Source organism: Melitaea cinxia, chromosome 9, assembly GCF_905220565.1.
Source record: "Melitaea cinxia chromosome 9, ilMelCinx1.1, whole genome shotgun sequence".
NCBI lineage: Eukaryota > Metazoa > Arthropoda > Insecta > Lepidoptera > Nymphalidae > Melitaea > Melitaea cinxia.
This window is the reverse complement of record NC_059402.1, coordinates 16294310-16319703: the sequence shown is the minus strand read 5'-3', so window position 1 is coordinate 16319703 and position 25394 is coordinate 16294310. Positions and strand designations below refer to the sequence as shown.

The 25394-nt window shown below is 38.1% G+C and overlaps 2 protein-coding genes across 2 annotated transcripts in view; one reads left to right on the top strand and one right to left on the bottom strand.

Annotated features, from left to right (window-relative positions):
• The first annotated feature begins 8302 nt into the window (after window positions 1-8302).
• The window catches only part of LOC123656185, a 74446-nt gene continuing 57354 nt past the window's right edge, over window positions 8303-25394 (top strand). The window contains exons 1-2 of the mRNA XM_045591890.1: window positions 8303-8332; window positions 8624-8989. Of these exons, the coding sequence (XP_045447846.1) occupies window positions 8303-8332; window positions 8624-8989 (396 nt within the window). The remainder of the gene's footprint in view (window positions 8333-8623; window positions 8990-25394) is intronic.
• LOC123656120 (transforming growth factor beta-1-induced transcript 1 protein) lies at window positions 9559-11633 on the bottom strand. The gene is made up of 3 exons (XM_045591830.1): window positions 11523-11633; window positions 10973-11107; window positions 9559-10420 (listed from the first exon to the last, which is right to left on the bottom strand). Exons 1-3 carry the CDS (start codon window positions 11625-11627, stop codon window positions 10346-10348), a joined length of 315 nt encoding a protein of 104 aa, XP_045447786.1. The 5' UTR covers window positions 11628-11633; the 3' UTR covers window positions 9559-10345.

The following is a 25394-nucleotide window of genomic DNA, read 5'->3' as shown; positions in this document are numbered from 1 at the left end:
ATCAAAAACACAGGCATTAAACTACTTGACATTTGTCATCAAACATTTGTCATTAACAGAATCAGTTCATCAGAACAAGTCAGTTGCATAGCCATTGTGTCAACTGGTTGCCTCTGTCGAACTGAATACTACATCTTAATGACGTTTAAACACCCTACAGCTGACTGTAACAAACAATTAAGCCATATATGAATGCCCCCAGTTGGTAGAGTTAGAGCGACACTCGCGCGCGCCGCCGCTGGGGCGACACGTGCACGCGCAGGCGCAGGGCGCGCGGAGCTGCTCGCTGCTGCACAACCTGCTCGCTGCGGCTCAGGTATGTGTGTGTCTGTGTTGTGTCTGTGCTGTGTCTGTGTTGTGTCTGTGCTGTGTCTGTGTCTCTCACACAGTGTGAGCGTCACTCGCGCAGGGCGCGCGGAGCTGCTCGCTGCTGCACAACCTGCTCGCTGCGGCTCAGGTATGTGTGTGTCTGTGTTGTGTCTGTGCTGTGTCTGTGTTGTGTCTGTGCTGTGTCTGTGTCTCTCACACAGTGTGAGCGTCACTCGCGCAGGGCGCGCGGAGCTGCTCGCTGCTGCACAACCTGCTCGCTGCGGCTCAGGTATGTGTGTGTCTGTGTTGTGTCTGTGCTGTGTCTGTGTTGTGTCTGTGCTGTGTCTGTGTCTCTCACACAGTGTGAGCGTCACTCGCGCAGGGCGCGCGGAGCTGCTCGCTGCTGCACAACCTGCTCGCTGCGGCTCAGGTATGTGTGTGTCTGTGTCGTGTCTGTGCTGTGTCTGTGTCTCTCACACAGTGTGAGCGTCACTCGCGCAGGGCGCGCGGAGCTGCTCGCTGCTGCACAACCTGCTCGCTGCGGCTCAGGTATGTGTGTGTCTGTGTTGTGTCTGTGCTGTGTCTGTGTCGTGTGTGTGCTGTGTCTGTGTCTCTCACACAGTGTGAGCGTCACTCGCGCAGGGCGCGCGGAGCTGCTCGCTGCTGCACAACCTGCTCGCTGCGGCTCAGGTATGTGTGTGTCTGTGTTGTGTCTGTGCTGTGTCTGTGTTGTGTCTGTGCTGTGTCTGTGTTGTGTCTGTGCTGTGTTTGTGTTGTGTCTGTGCTGTGTCTGTGTCTCTCACACAGTGTGAGCGTCACTCGCGCAGGGCGCGCGGAGCTGCTCGCTGCTGCACAACCTGCTCGCTGCGGCTCAGGTATGTGTGTGTCTGTGTTGTGTCTGTGCTGTGTCTGTGTTGTGTCTGTGCTGTGTCTGTGTTTTGTCTGTGCTGTGTCTGTGTTGTGTCTGTGCTGTGTCTGTGTCTCTCACACAGTGTGAGCGTCACTCGCGCAGGGCGCGCGGAGCTGCTCGCTGCTGCACAACCTGCTCGCTGCGGCTCAGGTATGTGTGTGTCTGTGTTGTGTCTGTGCTGTGTCTGTGTCGTGTGTGTGCTGTGTCTGTGTCTCTCACACAGTGTGAGCGTCACTCGCGCAGGGCGCGCGGAGCTGCTCGCTGCTGCACAACCTGCTCGCTGCGGCTCAGGTATGTGTGTGTCTGTGTTGTGTCTGTGCTGTGTCTGTGTTGTGTCTGTGCTGTGTCTGTGTTGTGTCTGTGCTGTGTTTGTGTTGTGTCTGTGCTGTGTCTGTGTCTCTCACACAGTGTGAGCGTCACTCGCGCAGGGCGCGCGGAGCTGCTCGCTGCTGCACAACCTGCTCGCTGCGGCTCAGGTATGTGTGTGTCTGTGTTGTGTCTGTGCTGTGTCTGTGTCGTGTGTGTGCTGTGTCTGTGTCTCTCACACAGTGTGAGCGTCACTCGCGCAGGGCGCGCGGAGCTGCTCGCTGCTGCACAACCTGCTCGCTGCGGCTCAGGTATGTGTGTGTCTGTGTCGTGTCTGTGCTGTGTCTGTGTCTCTCACACAGTGTGAGCGTCACTCGCGCAGGGCGCGCGGAGCTGCTCGCTGCTGCACAACCTGCTCGCTGCGGCTCAGGTATGTGTGTGTCTGTGTTGTGTCTGTGCTGTGTCTGTGTCGTGTGTGTGCTGTGTCTGTGTCTCTCACACAGTGTGAGCGTCACTCGCGCAGGGCGCGCGGAGCTGCTCGCTGCTGCACAACCTGCTCGCTGCGGCTCAGGTATGTGTGTGTCTGTGTTGTGTCTGTGCTGTGTCTGTGTTGTGTCTGTGCTGTGTCTGTGTCGTGTGTGTGCTGTGTCTGTGTCTCTCACACAGTGTGAGCGTCACTCGCGCAGGGCGCGCGGAGCTGCTCGCTGCTGCACAACCTGCTCGCTGCGGCTCAGGTATGTGTGTGTCTGTGTCGTGTCTGTGCTGTGTCTGTGTCTCTCACACAGTGTGAGCGTCACTCGCGCAGGGCGCGCGGAGCTGCTCGCTGCTGCACAACCTGCTCGCTGCGGCTCAGGTATGTGTGTGTCTGTGTTGTGTCTGTGCTGTGTCTGTGTCGTGTGTGTGCTGTGTCTGTGTCTCTCACACAGTGTGAGCGTCACTCGCGCAGGGCGCGCGGAGCTGCTCGCTGCTGCACAACCTGCTCGCTGCGGCTCAGGTATGTGTGTGTCTGTGTTGTGTCTGTGCTGTGTCTGTGTTGTGTCTGTGCTGTGTCTGTGTTGTGTCTGTGCTGTGTCTGTGTTGTGTCTGTGCTGTGTCTGTGTCTCTCACACAGTGTGAGCGTCACTCGCGCAGGGCGCGCGCAGCTGCTCGCTGCTGCACAACCTGCTCGCTGCGGCTCAGGTATGTGTGTGTCTGTGTCGTGTGTGTGCTGTGTCTGTGTCTCTCACACAGTGTGAGCGTCACTCGCGCAGGGCGCGCGGAGCTGCTCGCTGCTGCACAACCTGCTCGCTGCGGCTCAGGTATGTGTGTGTCTGTGTTGTGTCTGTGCTGTGTCTGTGTTGTGTCTGTGCTGTGTCTGTGTTGTGTCTGTGCTGTGTCTGTGTTGTGTCTGTGCTGTGTCTGTGTTGTGTCTGTGCTGTGTCTGTGTTGTGTCTGTGCTGTGTCTGTGTCTCTCACACAGTGTGAGCGTCACTCGCGCAGGGCGCGCGGAGCTGCTCGCTGCTGCACAACCTGCTCGCTGCGGCTCAGGTATGTGTGTGTCTGTGTTGTGTCTGTGCTGTGTCTGTGTCTGTGTCGTGTCTGTGTCTGTGTCGTGTCTGTGTCTGTGTCGTGTCTGTGTCTGTGTCTGTGTCGTGTCTGTGTCGTGTCTGTGTCGTGTCTGTGTCTGTGTCGTGTCTGTGTCTGTGTCGTGTCTGTGTCTGTGTCGTGTCTGTGTCTGTGTCGTGTCTGTGTCGTGTCTGTGTCTGTGACGTGTCTGTGTCTGTGTCGTGTCTGTGTCTGTGTCGTGTCTGTGTCGTGTCTGTGTCGTGTCTGTGTCTGTGTCGTGTCTGTGTCGTGTCTGTGTGTGTCGTGTCTGTGTCTGTGTCGTGTCTGTGTCTGTGTCGTGTCTGTGTCGTGTCTGTGTCTGTGTCGTGTCTGTGTCTGTGTCGTGTCTGTGTCTGTGTCTGTGTCTGTGTCGTGTCTGTGTCTGTGTCGTGTCTGTGTGTGTCGTGTCTGTGTCTGTGTCTGTGTCTGTGTCTGTGTCTGTGTCTGTGTCTGTGTCTGTGTCGTGTCTGTGTCTGTGTCGTGTCTGTGTCTGTGTCGTGTCTGTGTCTGTGTCGTGTCTGTGTCGTGTCTGTGTCTGTGTCGTGTCTGTGTCTGTGTCGTGTCTGTGTCGTGTCTGTGTCTGTGTCGTGTCTGTGTCTGTGTCGTGTCTGTGTCTGTGTTGTCTGTGTCTGTGTCGTGTCTGTGTCTGTGTTGTCTGTGTCTGTGTCGTGTCTGTGTCGTGTCTGTGTCTCTGTCATGTCTGTGTCTGTGTCTGTGTCGTGTCTGTGTCTGTGTCGTGTCTGTGTCTGTGTCTGTGTCGTGTCTGTGTCGTGTCTGTGTCGTGCCTGTGTCGTGTCTGTGTCGTGTCTGTGTCTATTCCTGTGCCCGTTCGTACCCGTGCCTATGTCTGTGTCTGTGTGTGTGTCACTCAGCGTGAGATCGTTTTTCGCTGCTACTGTGCCGCGTCTTATGACCACATTATTTTCTTATAGAAATTGCTTTTTCAGCAATGTAGTCTATGCAGTATATTTTTCTATGTTTTTAATTATTATTTCATGTCAGCGACTAAATAGCAAAATTATCAAATTTACAGACGTTTCTCAAATCAACGAGTCAATCGGTGTGTTTGTCCACTAGTGATACTCTGCGTACTCTCACACAACTGACAACCGATGCCATGAACATTTTATCACACACGATTAAAGATCTACTGACCGATGTAAGTTTATCTACTATATTGTTGACAGGGCATAAAAGGAAATATGTGGGTCGAATTTTCGGAGCAGCTAATCTGAAAAACTTTAGGGTACTTATAGTCAGGTACTGACTGTACTTCTTCCTTGCCACAGAAAAAGAAATTAAAGTTATTATAAGAGTTGTGAAAGTACATATTTTGTCCATATATTTCTTTTTTATTATTACCTCGTACTGTGTGGCTACGGTACTAAAGAATATAGCCACCCCCTCTCTTCCTGTGGGTGTCGTAAGAGGCGACTAAGGGATAACACAGTTCCGCTACCACCTTGGAACTTAAAAAGCCGACCGGTGGTGGGATAACCATCCAACTGCTGGCTTTCAGCGTCTTCGGTGCGACAAAGCCAACCCTGCGGTCACCAACCCGCCTGCCCAGCGGAACTTGTGGAAGCCTATGTCCAGCAGTGGACTGCGATAGACTGAAATGATGATGATGATGATATTTGAGCTTCTATTGAGGTAGGGTACAGCAGGTAATATCTCGAAGCAGCACACATGGGGAAGCACGTCAATCTTAGACAAGATCACAGCTAAATAAAACTACTCCCAAGTAGAGTAGTGTTATTATGGGCAGTAAAGTGGCCAGAGCCTGCTGGGGACCATAAAGAGATTAGGGTTAGCATAAAATAAAATAAGTGTATTTATATTTCTTTCAGGATATCGAAGCGACTTGTGAAAAGTTGAACAACGTTCTCGCGGACTACACGAAGAGTATTACTGAATATGTGATGAATATCGAGGATACGGTAAGAAGGTTTTATTTTGTCGTGACAGCCTGTTGGTCTTACTAGGACAAAAGATCCATTTATTAAAGGACGAGATTAAATCTTATTCTGCCACGCTGTGGAATGATATATTGGTGACTAATTTCTCGAAATTCTTATATTATCTTCCAAAACAGCAAATTCTGTCATGGTATTAATGTAGCGTTTCATTTTATGCGTGATATTTTTTAAAAGTTATACAGCGGGTTTTGACTCATTCTCAACCTTTGGGTCAAGATTTACAAACAAAAATTACTAAATAACAATTACCAAAAAAAGTATTCAAAAATTAACCTCCTATATCTCTTAAAACTCGATATCTGAGACGTTAATGGTCTCTTAATTCGTTCTCGCGAAATTGTACTCTTTACAGTACATATATGTTTTTGTAAAAAATTCAATGTGTTCTTTAAATAGTTTTATCATAATCATAAATATTTTCAGAGCGCTACAAACTCAAGGAGATCAAGTAAGCTGAAAGGAAGGATGAAGTCTATAGGCACTTGGTCGAAATTAGGGAATAAGTCGTGTGAGTATATTGTGTCTAAATTAAAAACATTGGGACACGATTGCATCTCAATATATTTATAAGTTTTTACATAAATATGAGGCAAATATTGAACTTGTTGTTTTGAAAAACAATGTTTTCATAGAATTAAAATATTGTACTAAGCTGTTATCTAAATCACATCACACAGTCGTACTTAAATAACATTAAAAAAAATTAGTCTTTTATTTAAATAATTAATTTGTCTTTTAATTAATTCACCAATTTCCCTTTTAGATATTTGTTTATAAAATTCTGATTCACAATACTATTGCGGCTTTCTCTTTCAAAATGTCTTCCGTCTCGATTCCGACATTTTACAGCGCCATCTATGGGAGATTCGCGTATCTTACATGTTCTATAGAAATCTAAAAAAATCAAATTAAATAAATGGAATTTACATACATTTCAGTATTGAATATTTGTCGCTTTTAATCCGTAAATGACTGATATTGTTTGTTTATATGAGTCATACAAATGTTTGTCAAATTTAATATATAAAATTCTCGTGTCATGGTGTTAAACATTGAACTCCTCCGAAACGGCTCGACCAATTTTAATAAAATTTTGTGGGCATATCGGGTAGGTCTGAGAATCGGCCAACATCTATTTTCATATCCTTAAGTTATAAGGGGGGGGGGGGGGGGATTAAGCGGCTTAATAACATATATGGCAAAGAAACGTTTGCCAGGTCAGCTAGTTATTATATATGTATTTTAAAGAAACACTTGCTTTCACTAGCTAATGTGTAATCATCTGTATATTATAGAATATGTATGTATTTACTTATATATTATAGTATATATTATTGTTTATGTATGTGTATAAGTATATTTGTATTTTGGTATGTATCTTTATATGTATTTGTTAATATGTAGCATGTTACATTTTTGTATATATATATATATATATATATATATATATATATATATAAATTTTATTCTTTTATTTTATTGATTTTTTCTTTGTTTTTTTTTTTAATATTTATTATTTATTTTTTATTTTCTTCTGAATGAATACTTCTCGCACTGTTTGCCTCGCTATATGAAACACTTACTCATGACCATGGGTTGACTGGAAGAAATCTCTTTAAGAGATAAGTCCACCTTTGCCATAAACCTTTCTATTATTGTATGTTTTATATCTATTTTTTGAGTGCAATAAAGTATAAATAAATAAATAAATTTCCAGCTGCAACGGAAGCTCGCTTCTCGATGTACTCGATGGAGCCTCGCGGACACAATACTAAGTCCTCTAGCTCAAAAGATAATTCCAGGTACATATGAATTTTTCGATGTGCGCGCACACCGTTACAAAAATCCGACACCCTGAAGTTAGCTAGTCAACGAAGAAGTTAGCAACGTGAAGCTAGCTAGCCAGTGAAGTATAACTTCCTACGTGCGTACATTAGTACACACACACTTTTTTTTCAACTTAGACTTGTAAACATTTTTGAATATCATACCAAAAATCGACCGTTCCAGCGGGGATCGAACCCGCGTCTCCGACTGACCGTGTCGGCGCTCTAGCCAATTAAGCTATGGAACGATGTACCCGCTAGATCGAAATTTTTGATATGATGATTTTTATATTCGGTTTAAGCGAACCGTAGAATTCCTAATGTGTGGGTAACACAAAAATAAAAATCGTACATATGAAAAAAAAAACTTAGACTTGAACTCGCAACCTTTTAGTATTGATTCGTATGTTTTATATATGTGACATATAGCAATAATCTCATGATTATTGTATAATTATCGTCGATTGCTTGTTTTACATACATACATTTTATTTCTGTAACACTTTATCATGAATTTTTTTGTTCACATTAATTTAATTTTGACATCTTTTCAGCGTCACATCTAAAATCCACGTCAATGTAACAAAAGAGAGCAATGTTAATGATAAAGAAGAGATATCAACTAAGAATCAGAAGAAATCACCAAGGTTAGATTCAAAATGATTGAATTTGAATAATATAAATTTATGCCTATACATTCTGTACATCACACCCACACCCACACCCACATCCACTAACTTTACTTTGAAAGTACTGAACTGCGTATATACAACTAGGTCAGCAAGCAACGTACGGCTCACCTGATGTTAAGAGATTACCGTAGCTTATAGACGCCTGCAACACCAGCAGCATCGCAAGCGCGTTGCCGACCCAAGGTCGAGGTAGTTCCCCAGTCTGGCTGTTAAAAAGTCTGGGCTGTTTAAAAGTTTTGAGCAGGAAGTGTCCTCAACAAAATCCTCTTTTGCGACTTAACTGATGGTAAAAACCCAAATCACCAACCTAGTATATTTAATATATATAATATACTATATGCAATAAACACTCATACAAAATGTTATAATTAAGATATATATTCGTTATAGGAATCGTCCGCTGATGAGAGCGCCGACCGCGGCCAGGAGACGTAAGCCTGTTCGTGAACAAGACGTACACACACTTGTCGAGACTGTAGCGGTCTGTTGATTGTCTTTGATAATATTTAAACTTTATTTTGTACAAACAATGATATGATAACAATATATGTGACCGCAGGATGGTTTGAAAAGTTTTATGTTGGCACATGTGAACACATTTTGCTATAACTGTTGTATTATATATTTATGTATATAGAACGCTAGAGATTAATCAAATATTAATATTAATTTGAAATTTTATAATTATCTTAGAAGATGTATACAAAGATAACACTAGCGACCTCTGTTCTTCCATATTTTTACAAGATAAGTAGTCACTAACATATGTACTGAAAGCTTCTCCGAAACACGCTTCATCTTATGGTATAAGTATTATACCGATCGGTTTAGTAGTTTTCGCAGTATAATCGAACAAAAAAACTGTCTCTCCATTTATTAATATACATAATAATTTCAAACAAATACAGTTTTTTTGTTGTCTATGAGAGCTAAAGAATCCTCTGACTTAGTTACTATATGCATACATCCATATTAGAGTATATTTACCGCAGTAAATAAATAATTTCCATTTCCCAGTGTACGTCAAACCACATAAGCCGAGACGCGAGCCCAATATCGACACCTAAAAGCACAAGAACACCCAGACGCAAAGAAACGACACCGAAAACAATACAAAACACGAAGAAAATCAACTACACGCCTAGAAATATAACCAAAAGTCCGAAGATAAAAAGTCCTAATACCCAAAAGACATCTAAGGTTAACAGTCCCAAAGTAATTGTGGACCTGGAAAGTTCTACAAATGTGGGTAGAATTGATAATAAGAAAGAGACGGAAGATAAAATTAGTGGGAGGGAGAGAGATAGAACGATAAATGTCGGAGTTGAAAATAATAATGAAAATGTGAAAGTTGACGATGTCTTCGAAAAGGAAAGGAATAAGGTAAGGATGTGTATAGTTAATAAGAAAGATTAGTCTATAAAAGTAACATAATTATACTCTTCATCCCGTAATTCACACGCCTTTAAAAGAACGCTGTATTTCATGCAAGATATTACTAATTTTGTACTAAAACACAGTTTATATATTATTATCAAAAGAGTAACTTTTCAGTTTCTTGCCGATTCTTCTCTGCAGTATCTATATTCCGAATCGGTGATGGCTTTATTTTTAAGAATATTAATCACTAAAATTTTTATTTGTGACGATTTGGGAGTGCTTTTGAAGCCTGTTTGAATAAAGTTAATATTTCATTTTGCTCGTATATAAATAAATAAAAATGATATAAGTTAATTATCTGTTTTATAAGGTTAAGGATAAAGTAATAAATACACAAATAAAATAATAATAAAAAAAACAAGTAATTTATTTTGAAATAATTATCGCAGAAGCGTATAAAAATTGTAAACGGTTGATACAATAATAATTTAAATTTTAATACCAAGCGTTCGGCTTAGCGATAAATACTAATATTATTTACAATGTCTTTCTGTTTTAAGCTAAGCTTTACATTTTATTCACTTTTATACATTATGTACAACGAAATTGTTATGTATAATCCGTTTGAACGCGCTAATTTCAGAAACTACTCGTACGAGTTCGAATAAAAAAAACATCTTGTGTTGGATAGTCCATTTATCAAGGAAATCACTTTATCTTATCTTGCGAACTGAAAAATGCGTGAAGTTTTAAAGATTCCTTACGTTTTCTAGAATTTTCGGAGCAATTTTCTTAATATATAACTCAAGAGCCTTCAATAAAATGAATGAGCTTAATTAATCCAATCATCTTTTAGTATTGTGCTCAGCAGTACATTTGACAATTCATTTTAATTTATTTTAATTTAAATATATTATTGTACATAATGAATAAAATTTTATTAATAATATTTAAATAATAAATGTATATAATTTAAAAGTTTGTCGCCTACCGATATACCAAAGCGAAAATATTATTTAAAAATTTAATATTTTTCGGTACTCAATATTTTCCAATCCAATTCACACAAAATTGTCAATCAGTCTTCACTGGCTTCCATACAAAAATATATGTAACGAAAAGTTTGCATGTATGAGATACAAGTTCCATAAACCATGCCTTATAAAATTGCACAAATTGAATTGGAATGTACAATTTATATGCAAAAATATATCATTTATAATTTCAATTTAGAAAAATTTTCATACTAAAATATAGGAATATTTGTGACTTTTGTGTTGTTGTGTGTGTGTGTGTGTGTGTGCTTTGGACGTTGTCGATGGGTGGTTGTGTGAATAAATAATTGTGTTTTTGTGTATTTTATGCGCATTTGCCGCAGAGAGGTTTGTTATCGAGAACGGAGAATGTAGAGTCGGTGACTGGATTCCGGCATTTCTGGAATTGAAAAAAAAAAAAGTTATTCTAACTTAATATTAATTTGTAATGTTTTATAGAATTATTTACTGTTTTGTGGTTTGTAGTTTTTTGTTTTATTTTAATTTGAATGAATATCAGAAACTAGTTTTTCCACGATGACTCTACAATGTTTTCTATCTTTATTGAAAAAAAAATATATATATATATCGCAATTACGTTCAGTTATTTCATTGTCAATTTTTTTATTTTTCGTATACTTTTTACGTACGAGTTTCTTTGTGTGTGCAATTTAGAAAATGCTTCGAAATATCACATAGATTATCTAGAATTGCTATGCATTTTCATTTTAACTCACAAATCCTAACACTTTATCTAATGCTATATTCCTCTTTTATTCCACCCCCATTTCCCCTTTCCCCCTTCTCTAGTTCTTTTACTCTTATTCACTCCTCATCTTACCTTAACCTCCTTTATTATCCTATCCCTCGTTTTGTTATTCTAACCTTTAAGTTTACCCCACTTTTTCTTTTCCTATTCTCCTTTGTTTTGGTCTCCCCATTCAATACTTACGGTGCAAATGAAGCAATCGCGATGCCACTTAGCGTCGAGAGCAATTATCGCCTTGTCGACAATAGGAGAACCGCAGCCAGCACAACGGGCAGCGAACTTATCCGCGTAACATGATGAGCAGTAGGGGCGTCCGGCCTGATAGGAGCAATTCCTCGTTTTATTTAGTAAATAAAAGTGGGGAATTTTAATACTATTTACATTTATGGATATTCTAGAATTGTAGCTGATCTGGTAGTGAGGGTAGTAGGTTAAAAAAAGTTGAAACCACGATGCAAGTGTAACTTAAGTGAATTGAAACATTAACGTTAATACACAGATCAAAAAACGCAAATACCGCGGAACACTTGTACGAATAAGGGAGAATATAAATGCTACACGATGCGAGCTATGGGCGCTGTTATATTGGCCTTGGCTTCCACTTCTTTCTTCTTTCACTTTATTCCTACTCCGCGGTCACCGTGTCGTTTCGTGCGACATGCGATAGATGAACGAAAAATTTGGGGGCGATAGAATAAGAGTTTCACTTTAAAAACTTTAAAACTTTAGTTACCTGTTCCATGAACCCACCCCCTCCCAACTCCTTCCTGCATCCCCCACAGACGAAGTGGTGCGCGTGCCACGACACGCCCAGGGCTTGGATTACGCGCTGAAACATTACAGACAGTTATTAGTTATATTGTAATGAATTTATAGGACATTATAACTTTTTAGTCAGAGTTGTTTACAACGGGATATATTTATTATTTAGGACGCAACTGTCTATAGCTGTTCCACTAGCGGTAGCGGGTACGATGCCCGTACATTGCATTTTTTTTTTTTATGTCACTAGGTCGACAAACAAGCGTACGGCTCACCTGATGGTAAGCGATTACCGTAGCTTATAGACGCCTGCAACACCAGAAGCATCGCGAGCGCGTTGCCGACCCAATCCCCAATCCCCCCAGGAGCTCTAGTCACCTTACTCACCAACAGGAACACAATACTGCTTGAAAACAGTATTATTTAGCTGTGGTCTTCTGTAAGGTCGAGGTACTACCCCAGTCGGGCTACACTATCCGCGGGTGACATGGGCTATATTATATTTTCAAAAAAATTAGTAAAAAAAATATTTTGAAATTTTTGTTAAATACCAGGGCGAAGCCGGGGCGGGATACTGGTAGTATATAAAAATACGTCATAGTTTATATTATACGGAAATATTAACATAACATTAACTTTGAACGAACATCGAAATAAGCACGGATCAGCAAGTTCTCAAATAAAAATCAAAAGTATGAATTGTTTTTTTTTCCCATATATTATCCCTGAATCAAAATTCCGGTCCCGTAATATTAACGGCGTTATTAACTTTAAGGGGCACTCGGTCCACAAATAGAGCCCATTGTTTCTGAGAGTGAAATGACATCATACTTGGCTCCAAACATTATACCCGTAATGTATACCCGTAACGTATGACTTCGCGTAGCTTCGGAAGTGATCGAAGGATAATAAAATTGTATTTACTGGCTGATCATGGGATATTCTATAATAAACATTTAATCGCACTAGTGTCTGTCAAGTTATTTTGCTGATTATTCTCAGCGTAATCTAAATTCAGAATTGTTGGTAGCTTCTCATTGACAATTGCGAAATATATTATATGATAAATAATTGTGGAGGTTAGTGCATCAGACTGTGATTTTTGTGGTTTTGAAGAAGATATCCAAATTTTTTTTTTGTGGTATGTGTTCGAAACGGAAAAGATAAAGGAAGTCATAATAAAATTTAATTTAAATTTAAATTCTGTAGGAACTTTTCAAAGTACATTGGCGGCTATATGTCGGAAGCAGCCAAGATAATTATTTTATAGTTTTAAATTAAACTAGCTGTGCCCGCGACTTCGTCCGCGTGGAATTTAACAAAAAAGATGTTGTTAAGTTCACAAAGCTATAAAATAAATAAATTTCTAAAATAAAACTAAGTTACTCCTTATTACATCAGCTATCTGCCAGTAAAAGTCACGTCAAAATCGGTCCAGCCGTTTCAGAGATTAGCCGGAACAAACAGACAGACAGACAGACAGACAGAGAAAATTGTAAAAAATGTTATTTTGGTATATGTACCATGTATACATCCATTTTACATTTAGTAAAAAGCGGTTACTTTAATATTACAAACAGACACTTAGAAATTAAGAATAAAATAATTATTGAATGGTCGATTGTGATTAGGGAATTATGGGACTGACATTTTCAACCTCGCTGTAAATATCCTAAAATCAAAATAGAAAAAAAAATAAATGAATTGTGTTTTACACTAAAGATTTTTGGAAACAAAAAAAAAAAAGTGATATAATATGTATACATAATAACTGAATTAATTAATGGGTTAGAATTAACAACAACTAATGTGATGTCATGGTTTAGTATCGTCTAAATACCTAACTAGACATTTCATTCTTAAAAACACTTATTTAGAAATCACAGACAGACAATTCAGTTTTATATATATGTACGTATATATATGTTTAAAACTAATCGTTACCCATAAATGGAAAGCAGTTATTATTTCATATATAATAGTTAATTGTACAGACAATCGTGGGGCACCATGACGTCACTGCGCAGACGCATAAAAATCAGTGTAAGGTCGATTTGACTCACAAATTCAGAGGGCCGCATCATTGCCTTGTATGGTTATAAGAAATACGGATGCTATATGTTATTTTTTCTATTTTTTTTTTATGTTACTAGTTCGGCAAACAAGCGTATGGCTCACCTGATGGTAAGCGATTACCGTAGCTTATAGACGCCTGCAACACCAGAAGCATCGCAAGCGCATTGCGACCCAATCCCCAATCCCCCCAGGAGCTCTGGTCACCTTACTCACCAACACGAACACAATACTGCTTGAAAACAGTATTATTTTGCTGTGATCTTCTGTAAGGTCGAGGTACTAACTACCCCAGTCGGGCTGCTCCATATTTTGAGCAGGAAATTCCTGCTGTGCCCTACCTCAGTTTTTTATTACTATTATATTATATTCTTCATATATATAAGTCGTGTTAGTAACATCATTTATAACTCAAGAAAGGCTGAACCAATTTATGTGATAATTGATTTTTTGGACTTATCTTAGTCTGGTATAGGACAATAAATACAACGCAGGTGCCACCGCAGGGCACAGCTGGCTTATATATTTGTAGATGAACAAATATAATCAATTATAATATATTTAACTATTGTGGTTCTGATTTTGCCATCTAGTACTAATAACTTCATATTGATAAAAATCCCACTTATAAAATTATGTTATTGTTAGTATAAGGCGAGTGTGGGTGGAAGGGTTGGAAGGGATAGACCTAGGTGGACGTTCCGAGACCAAATAAGGGACGTCTTGAAATGGCCAGGTCAAGAGTACCCTAAACCGAAGAGCATGAAGGGAATAATGAAAGTGGACGAAGCGAGAGAAGTATGTAAGGATCGTAGCAAGTGGAAAGAAGTGGTCTCTGCCTACCCCTACGGGAAAGAGGCGTGATTATATGTATGTATGTATGTATGTTAAAATCTTTGCTATAAGTACTCTTGGCGGTTTTAAGTTTTTATGATTAAATGACAAATGTCTTTTGGATCTTATTTATTAATTAAGTATTAGGCTATATGTATACCTCTTATATTCGTAGTATAGACTTATACTCGTAGTAGCGATGGAGTAAATATCTAATATAACCTATCCGATAAAAAAAAGTTCTACTAGAAAGCTTGTTTATTAAAGAAGTTTATAGGCTATATATCATCACAATACGACTTACAGCAACGGCGTAGTAATCATAAACATCTATTATGCTAAATAGAATATTGTTTTCTACTCGTCAGTAGATAACTCGTTGAGTCATCGGTGAGTTCTTTCCACTACGCGCATCTGTCAAGGTCGAGTAATTGTTTTCCTATGTTGATGGCTAATTACTGTGTCGACTGTTTTAATTGTTTATACGTACGAATGTGTTATTATTGTACGTTTTTTATCAGCAAATATTTAAGGGCTCTGTAATGATTGGATATCGAAAGAAATAACAAACATTTTTTGACTGAGTTGCTAGGGACTTTTAATTAATTATCTAAATTGATTTTTGTGTTTCATATAACTTTAAGGTTATGTCAGGTGTATTGCGATCAGTTTGGTTGAGAAATATAGGGTCTTATTTTTAGAATAGTAGGTAGGTGAGGGTGGGGTTTAAACGAAAGGATAAATAGACAAATAGATACAAAAGGTTGTCATTATTTTAACAAAAAAAAATTGGTTGTCTGTAAAGTTGGTTTACGGACGATAGTTTAACGTGACAACGTCATAACAAAACATCTCCTCGGACGCATACGCCAATCGAGTGGAAGAGAGATAGACGCGGCGCAAACGTACAATGAGCGTTACGGGACAAGGAGTGTTACGGGACAACGAGTCATCCTTTTTCGTGCATGCAGCCGGTGTTCATCGATTTATTAGACGTTGTCAGGTCAAAATTAAGTTTTCAAATTCTTATAATTATAGCGACGATGTGTGTCTAGTTAGTCTTATTTTTCAAGTAGTAGGTATGAAAAACGTAAAACTAAAAATATTGAAAATTCAAAAAGCAAATATAATATATATATTTTAGTTAATCAAAGGTCGTCATTAGTTACATATGTTATTATTAATAAACCTAAAAAAGAGATCCTAAAATACGTAAACAACACAATTTTGTTTCTTGTTGAATTACTAAATATTGGTAACGGGAGCAAAAATTTCTTATTCAGACACTATTATTAGTAAAGACTTGTCACTTGGCTTCAACCACGTTTTTTTTATGATGTTTGCTGGAGAGGATGACGTTTATGCTTACTACTAATCGCGTGACATTATATAGCCTACTAGGTGACCAAGCGAACTTTGTACCGCCATATTATTGAAGTAAAACTTCTTTACGCACGCTTGAATTAGGGGGTGAGCTGATGACCGCGTGACGAAAGTGTTACGAAAATTGTGATCGGGCGAAGCGAACGGAGCAAGAGAGAGGCGCGAGCGCACATTTTCTTTCTCTGTTACTCTCATAGCCAGTTACGTTTCGTATATCTAAGACACAGTGCCGGCCTATTGTGCAGAAGTTTGACTTCAGTCGTGTGGTCTAAGCACACTCTTTTTTTTTTTTTTTCGGGAAAGTATCGATTATTTTATTTATTCGAGTTTTCTTTTAAGCGAACCTCCCCTTGACAATAATGAACGCAAACACAAAAAATATATAAAAATTGGATGTAGTCGTTCGAAAGTTTTACACGTACTTACACTTAATTTTGAATTACACAGAAGATTAGCTTGTTGATAGAAATCAATTGTATGTCCACATACGTACCTATGATTAGTCCGTTCAATGAAACGTGTTTACATTGGTGTAGATTTCGTTAAGATGCGTAGGACGTAGTAAAAAATTCACTGTCGAATGGAAATACTCTATTTGGTCGTTGTTACGTCAGCAAATGACTTATTTTCGTATCGGTCTCCACATGACCGTTTTCTGTCATAACTATTTCGGTACAAAATATTGTTACCACATCGTCCTAACAAGTTTTATGAATTCTATTGCGTTTGTAGTTATAATTGTTGGGCACAATAGGAATTGAACTATATGGCAATAGAGCACCGTTGCGTCTTTGACTACATTTTCATCTACTTGAAGTACTTTTTCGACTAATACACTTTGGCAGTCAGTTGAGTATAGTTTTACTGTCTATTGCGAAGTGGAATAGATTGGATGCCAGTCACAATTTCAATTTACACTCTGATGTTGCAAAGTCATGATGTGACCGAAACATCTTTTACGGCAGATTTTAATAGCGAAAGTTCAAAGCAATATACAAGCTTATATTTTGCTAAATGTAATGATTTTTGTATTTGTCCTCATATCGAGGACAATAGGTACATATAGATAGGCCTCTTTCCTCATATAAGAGAAGGATTAGAGCATAATCCACCACGCTATGAGTAACGATCGCTATCAGGTGTACATGATAACAACCGGTACCGACGACTTACCGTGCCCTCCGAGGCACGGTGGGGAGACACACAAGCCACAAGGACTGCACAAAAATGGAGTGTAAGCTTGCCTTTCTATGTGTATATATCGGTATAGTGTGCGAGGATTGTTGGGAACTGTATCATCGATTTCAAATTAATAAAATCAATGCACTGTATTTTATCATAATGGTCGCTTGTATGACCATAAACAAGGCCATTCTTTGATCTAATTTAACGATACGAATATTCAATCCTTGAGGCGTTTAAAAGATCAATATAGACTTGTGTAAGTAAACTTGATTGTAGTTTTTCATTTTGTATTTATGTTTACAATGAAACTGTTACAAATGTAATTTTGTATATTAAAGAAATTTTGAATTTTTGGAAGGATCACTCTTATCGAAACTTAAGCCAATAGTGTATTTGGAGTTAACTTCTTAAAAATCGATTTTCTTATAAGACCCCCGGGATGATAAAAATATCATCATCATCATCATTACAGCCTATACAGTCCACTGCTGGACATAGGCCTCCACAAGTTTACGGCAAAAATAACGTGAACTCATGTGTTTTGCCCATAGTCACCACGCTGGGCAGGCGGGTTGGTGACCGCAGGGCTGAATGAAATGAAAATATGAGGAGTGAAATCTACTTAACAAATGACCTCGTTACGTTTTTCTGCCGCCATACTTACCGCCGTACTTTACGCCATCTACCGGAACCCAATAGGGTTTTCTAATAACGCCATCTATATAGATGGCGCTCTAGAAATTTTATTAATATATAAGACGAAAATCAAAACTTAGAAACGCAAATAAATGCCCATGCATATTCGAACGCTGTAGTACTAATTATATACAAATAGTGCCAAACATCAAATCATGAAAGATATCTTTTTCAAAAAAGGAAACAAACTGTAATCAGTGCCTTGCATCATTTAATTTCGTATTCCACATTCAGATCATCAAGAATGCACTCAGTAAAATAAAGCAAGGCTTAATGATATTTACGTGATGAGACTCACATACGAGTGGACATATAACAATTGTATTATACTCGTACTATCGACCTATATGTTACTTGTATATATATATTTTGAGTTAACATATCTGGCATTTTTATTTACTTTGTTATTAATGCATTTGCTTAAGCTATTGAGTAGCCATTCAGCTCAGCTCAGCTCAGTAGCCTATGTTTAGTAGGTAAAGATTATGAAATATTTAAATAATTTGTTAAATTTAGGATGTGCAAAGTTTATTGCTTGCAAAATATTTTTTTGCTTCAAAGAGTCAGTATAAGTATAATATATTTCTCATCTTCTAATCAAACGGTAATTTTTCAATGATCGAAATTCTTTATATTTTGTTTGCTGTTTGCTTAAACTTTTGATCTCTTCTGGGCAAAGCTTATTGACTATTAATTGACTCTTTTGATGCTGTAACTTCTCTTATAGACGACCTTTGTTTTGCAATAATATGTGAAGTTACATTGTAAGTGATGGTGGTAGGATTGATTTACCAGCATTTGTTTGTTATCATTGTCATCTATCCGATTAGCTTCAAACAACGTAGTAAAAATCTATCTCTCCTTTTGAAATAGGACCCATTGGTAAAAAATAAGATAAAGTTTTCAGTTAAAATTTACGATCATTGCAATTCTGAAACTGGTTGGTTTTCTGTTTGTCATCTATCAATATTTGAATTATTAAAACATTTGATGGTTTAGTATCATTCAGAATGATTAACAATTTAAAATGTACTTATTTTTTTATCTTGGTATTTAGATCAGTATGATAAAGATAAGCATTTTCTGTAGAATTTTTCATGAATAATAAATAAATATCTGTTTTGGAACTTAAAAAGCCGACCGATGGCTGAATAACCGTCCAACTGCTGGCTTTGAAATATACAGGCCGAAGACGGGCAGCAGCGTCGTCGGTGCGACAAAGCCAGCCCAGCGGTCACCAACCCGCCTGCCCAGCGTGGTGACTATGAGCAAAACACATGAGTTCACGTCATTTTTGGCGTGAACTTGTGGAGGCCTATGTCCAGTAGTGGACTGCAAAAGGTTGATGTGATTGATGTAATCTGTTTTGTGATAAGTCAAAAATGTATCTACAATTGGATAATCCAATTATTTAATCTAGAGATCCCATGAAGACAAGCCTGCAATGTGGACTTGAGAATGTGGCTTAGACTGATTGACATGGGTAGGTTAAATACTGCAGAAACGCAAGAGTTTTTATTTGTAATTATTTAATCACAAGCTGTGCCTGCAGTTTTATCCGCATTAATTAAAAAAGAACTTACCAACATATTATATAGCCTTTCTCGGTAAATAGGTAATCCAATATTATTGAAAGTTTTTTGATTCGAACCAGTCGCCCCTGAAATTGGCATGTTAAAAAAACCAACAAACTTTTCATAGATTTATTTCGTATAATTCCCCTTCTAGCAATTTCTTCTGTACTAATAATAAGTATACAGTTTTAGCAAATTTATATTACCTATATTTTCAAACCCCTGAAGTCGAGTTTCTACAGATTAACTTTTTATGAATTTGGAAGGTATATAAATCGGTTACAAAATCATTCCTAATTTAAGCTAAAGCCAAGTTAACTAATTAAAAGTCACTTACATCAGTAATGGGATCGCCACAGCCATGGCACCTCGGGCTATGGTGTTGCGTGTAACATGGTACGCAGTGGACGCCTCCATCGTGCTGGTGGAACTTAGCACCGTCGATGGGCTTGCGACACGTGTTGCAGGTGAAGTGCTCTGGGTGCCACTTCTTGTTCAACGCCGTGACTATCTGGAAGTTAAGATTTAACTGCGTTTAAGTTTAGTAACTTATGTCTGTTAAAAATAAATTAATAGATAAAGCATATTAATCGGTACAGATTTCGATAGTTGATAAAGATGCGTGGACTTCGATTATTTGCTTGTAATCCTGGTATTGCGTCCTCAGATTGCGGTATCCGCTTGCCATCAAGCGGTTTTTACGCTTGTTTGTCATATTTATACGATAAAAAAATATATTATTATTGTTATTATTATTTTACTGAATGTCACTCCGCCCGCCCAATACATAATTGATACATATAGTATAATAACTACTTATATAAATTACTAGCTGTGCCCGCGGCTTCGCCCGCGTTGAAATTAGTGTGTCACAAAGTTTTGCCAGCAAACTTCCAGTGAAACTCTCATCAAAATCGGCTTAGCCGTTCCGTAAACCTTCCTCTTGCCAATGGTGGAGTCCTCTCTACAATGTTGAAACCGCATGAAAATCCGTTCAGTAAATTTTGAGCGAATCGATCACATACACTTTTGGCGACTTATAATACACTAACTGTTGCCCGCGATTACGTCCTCGTGGTTATGAAGATATGTATTACTATTAAGATGTTTAACGCAAATTATTATTTTATTTCAGTCACTTGAAATGCTTATCAAACTGAATAACTTTTTAAAAGGCACAGTTTAGTATAATTTAATAGTTATTTTTATAAAACCTCTCACCACATCTCACCTCATACACCACATTTTTGGTTTTATTTTCAGGCTGTATATGTTTCATACAAACTATCAACCCCAATTAAACCCCCTTAGCGATGGAATATCGTAAAATCCGTTCTTAGCGGACTACGTCTGCTAACTATAATCTACATCCCTGCTAAACTTTATCTTTGTTCAACCTGGATGGATAGACCATCCAGCGGTTTTTGAGTTCTCGTGATGAGTGAGTACGAAAAAATAGTCAAGTAAATACGTATTATCAAACATTGCTCCAAAAGTTGTAGTCCGATCTCGATGAAATTTGAATATGACCATGTGGTCATATTTAAAATATATAATATATATATATACATACATCGGCTTTCGATTAAATTAAAAATCATCAAAATCGGTACACCCAGTAAAAAGTTATGCGGATTTTCGAGTGTTTCCCTCGATTTCTCTGTGATCCCATCATTAGATCCTGATTTTCTTATCATAGTCCTACACTTAGGATATCTCCTTTCCAATAAAAAAAAAAGAATTATCAATATCAGCTAGTAAGGTACATGCGACATATATGCGGGGTCAGCTAGTAAGGTACATGCGACATATATGCGGGGTCAGCTAGTAAGGTACATGCGGTTCCAAGACTTGATGGGGGCACTTGAATCCCGATACGGGGAGCGACACCTGGAGCACGTATTCCGTGCCCAACTGCGTGACAGAGTCCAACGCTCAGGGGAAGGACTACAACAATGGGCGTTGGAAATTGAGAAACTCGTCAGAAACACTGACCTTTCTCTTTTATATATATAGATTACGATGCATTATTTGGACACCTCCTCATCATCTATAGAGCATATATTTTAAATTTCAAGTCTCTTACTTCAAAAACATAAGACTTTCATTCAAACTTCCGACCCCCGTTTTATCCCCTTAAGGGTCGATTTTCGTAAAATTAGTTCTTAGCGGATGTTAACACCCCATAAGGAACCTACCTGCCAAATTTCAAGTTTGTAGCTGTTATAGTTTCGGAGGTTTCGTGATGAGTGAGTCAACCTACCATCCACCGTTTTAACTCCAAAAGAGAGTTGATTTCTATAGATACATTATTTGGTCACCTTTCTACCATCTATAGAGCATACATTTTAAATTTAAAGTCTCTTACTTCAAAAACATAGGACTTTCATACAAACTTCCAACCCCCGTTTTAGCCCTTTAAGGATCGAGTTTCATAAAATCAACTCTTAGCGAATATTTACGCCCTATAAGGAACCTACTTGCCAAATTTCAAGTTTGTAGCTGTTATAGTTTCGAAGATTTTGTAATGAGGGAGTCAACCTACCATTCCCCGTTTTAACCCCAAAAAGGAGTTGATTTCTAAAGATACATTATTTGGACACCTTCTCACTATCTAAAGAAAGTACATTTTAAATTTCAAGTCTCTTACTTCAAAAACATAGGACTTTCATACAAACTTCCAACCCCCGTTTTACCCCCTTAGGGGTCGAATTTCGTAAAACTCATTCTTAACGAATGTTTACGCCCTAAAAGGAGCCTATCTGCCAAATTTCCAGTTTGTAGGTGTTATAGTTTCGGAGATTTCGTGATGAGCGAGTAAAGCTACCATCCCCCGTTTTAACCCCAAAAAGGAGTTGATTTCTAAAGACACATTATTTGGACACCTTCTCATCATCTATAAGGCATACATTTTAAATTTGAAGTCTCTTACTTCAAAAACATGGGACTTTCACACAAACTTCCAACCCCCGTTTTACCCCCTTAGGGGTCGAGTTTCGTAAAATTCGTTCTTATCGAATGCCTACAACCTATAAGGAGCCTACCTGCTAAATTTCAAGTTTGTAGCTATTATAGTTTCGGAGATTTCGCGATGAGTGAATCAGCGTACCATCCCCCGTTTTAACCCTAAAAGGGGGTTGATTTCTAAAGATATGTTATTTGGACACCTTTTCACCATCTATAGAGCTTACATTTTAAATTTCAAGTCTCTAACTTCAAAAACATGGGACTTTCACACAAACTTCCACCCCCCGTTTTACCCCCTTAGGGGTCGAGTTTCGTAAAATTCGTTCTTATCGAATGCCTACAACCTATAAGGAGCCTACCTGCTAAATTTCAAGTTTGTAGCTATTATAGTTTCGGAGATTTCGCGATGAGTGAGTCAGCGTACCATCCCCCGTTTTAACCCTAAAAGGGGGTTGATTTCTAAAGATATGTTATTTGGACACCTTTTCACCATCTATAGAGCTTACATTTTAAATTTCAAGTCTCTAACTTCAAAAACATAGGACTTTCATACAAACTTCCACCCCCCGTTTTATCCCCTTAGGGGGCGAGTTTCGTAAAATCCGTTCTTAGCGGATGCTTACGCCTTATAAGGAACCTACTTGCCAAATTTTAAGTTTGTAGGTGTTATAGTTTCGGAGATTTCGTGATGAGTGAGTGACCTTTCGCTTTTATATATATTATTATAGATTATTATTATTATTATATATACTATATATATTATTGTATTTCATGCAAGATATTACTAATGTTTTACTAAAACACTGTTTATATATTATTTTCAAAAGAGTAACTGCGGAGTTTCTTGCCGATTCTTCTCTGCAGAATCTACATTCCGAAACGGATTGTAATGGGATTTGTGATATAACAACTACTTTTCGAGTTATATCTAATAATGCGTTTTTACTTGACGCTTTTTTCGTCGACCTACGTTGTATTATACCGCATAACTTTCTACTGGATGTACCGACTTTGATAATTCTTTTATTGTTGGAAAGAAGATATCCCTAGTTTAGTACCATGATAAGGAAACCAGGATCTGATGATGAAATCCCAGAGAAATCGAGGGAAACTCTCGAAAATCCGCAATAACTTTTTACTGGGTGTACCGATTTTGATAATTTTTAATTTAATCGAAAGCTGATGTTTATCATGTGGTCACATATAAATTTTATCGAGATCTGATTACTAATTTTTGAGTAATCTTTGAAAACGCGTAGTTATTTGACTATTTTTTCGTCGATCTACGTTGTATTACTCTTCGATGTAATTGAAGTCGGTTTTTTTTCGTTTGCGAGCAAACACAATTGTAGCGAAGTTATTTTGGCATTATCACAATGAAAAATATGGTTTACTTAAGGTCACTCTACAACAGATTCTGGCGTGGCACTTCAAGCATACGCATTAAGGTTGGGAGAAATCACAAAATTCTATAAGTGTATTTTGCGATTTATCAAGGGCATTTAACTGTGTGGAACATAATCTTTGAGGTTTCTGAATAATATAAGTAGGGCATTGAGCAATATAATATGTTCACATTTCTATTGTAAAAATATATGTCTATAATGTGTCATAAAATAATATCAATGTACTTTAATTTAACGTATACTAGCTGACTCGTCAAACGTTGACTTGCCGCTAAACGCTATTTAAAAATAGGGGTCGGTGGTTGAAGGGTGAAAATTTAGGGTCGTATGTATTTTTCAACGCCAAATCATAATAAAATAAAAAATAAATAATTTATCTAAAAATTAAAAAAAAAAACAAGGGGTGGACTACCCTTAACATTTAGGGGGATGAAAAATAGATGTTGTTCGATTCTCGAGAATCGAAAACCCAATTCGAGAATCGGTCTAGCCGTTTCGGAAGAGTTTAACTACAAACACCGTGACACGAGAATTTTATATATTAGATTTGTAGAGTAGGTACATTACCGTTTGCACACGTTACTTTCACTGCTTATCGACCGATATCGTTTGATTGACCACTTAATTATTCGACGGCGATAATGACTATATAATAATAGTACAAAATAATTCTCTGTTACTATATAATTATTATATAATAATAAAAAAATTAAAAAAAAATCGGTCACCAACCCGCCTGCCCAGCGTGGTGACTATGGGCAACACACATGAATTCACGCATTTTTGGCGCGAACTTGTTGAGGCCTATGTCCAGCAGTGGACTGTAATAGGCTGGAATGATGATGATGATGATGATGATGAATAAAACAAATTCTCTGCCCTCCCAATAGACATAAAATAAAATAAAGTGTTTTATTTAAGGCTGTTAAAATGGAATCATCGCAGATCCGTTATTCTGTTATGGAAAATTACTTCAAATTACTTACCCTTCCTTGGATGGCTCCATTGCAGCTATTGCATATGATCGGTCCTCCGTCAGCCTGTAATAAACAGAAAATGTCGTTATTATTTATTTTTGACATAACTATGAGTTTTTTTTTTTTTTTCGTTTACCTTAAAGTTTTGACTTTATGAATACTTTAGATTCGTCATTTGACTAGCCCGTTGGCGCAGTTTGTAGTGTAACTACTTTCTGCTCCACGCGTCGTAAAATAGATTTTCGCCTTTGTCTGGGTGTGATGTTTATATTTATATATTTATTACTTCCATGAATATTTATCAAAAAAAGTAAAAATATTTAGCTTTAGCAGTCGGCTGTTAACGAGTATTACGTTGCTTTACTTTAGGAATAGACGACCGTGTGTTCACACACATTAGTATGAGATATTTATTTATTGATTTGTTGTATAATAATATAATAATATATTTTAGTATCTGTGTGAAGCTACCACAGATTCAAATTTAACTGAGACTAAATGTATGTATGTATGATTACCGTGATATTTAACAACTAGCGACATTCAAACTAAAATCTCCTCCGAAACACAGCATCTTATGGTATTAGTGTTATTCCGATCGGTTCAGTAGTTTTCGCAATATAACCGAACAAAAAACCTGCTCTCCATTTATTTAGTATAGATAGATATATTTATGTTCTTCTCACATTATTCTTCAACTTCTGTTTTAGACAATTTCATTCTATTTTTCTAATAACATGGCCCTTAT

Bases quoted from the DNA above. Each gene is read 5' to 3' on its own strand.
- LOC123656120 (XM_045591830.1), bottom strand. From the start codon at position 11,627: ATGTTTCAGCGCGTAATCCAAGCCCTGGGCGTGTCGTGGCACGCGCAC. The intron at 11,108-11,522 runs GTAACTAAAGTT...TGCTCCTATCAG, and splicing joins GGGGTGGGTTCATGGAACAG to GCCGGACGCCCCTACTGCTC. The intron at 10,421-10,972 runs GTAAGTATTGAA...TTTCAATTCCAG, and splicing joins GCGATTGCTTCATTTGCACC to AAATGCCGGAATCCAGTCAC.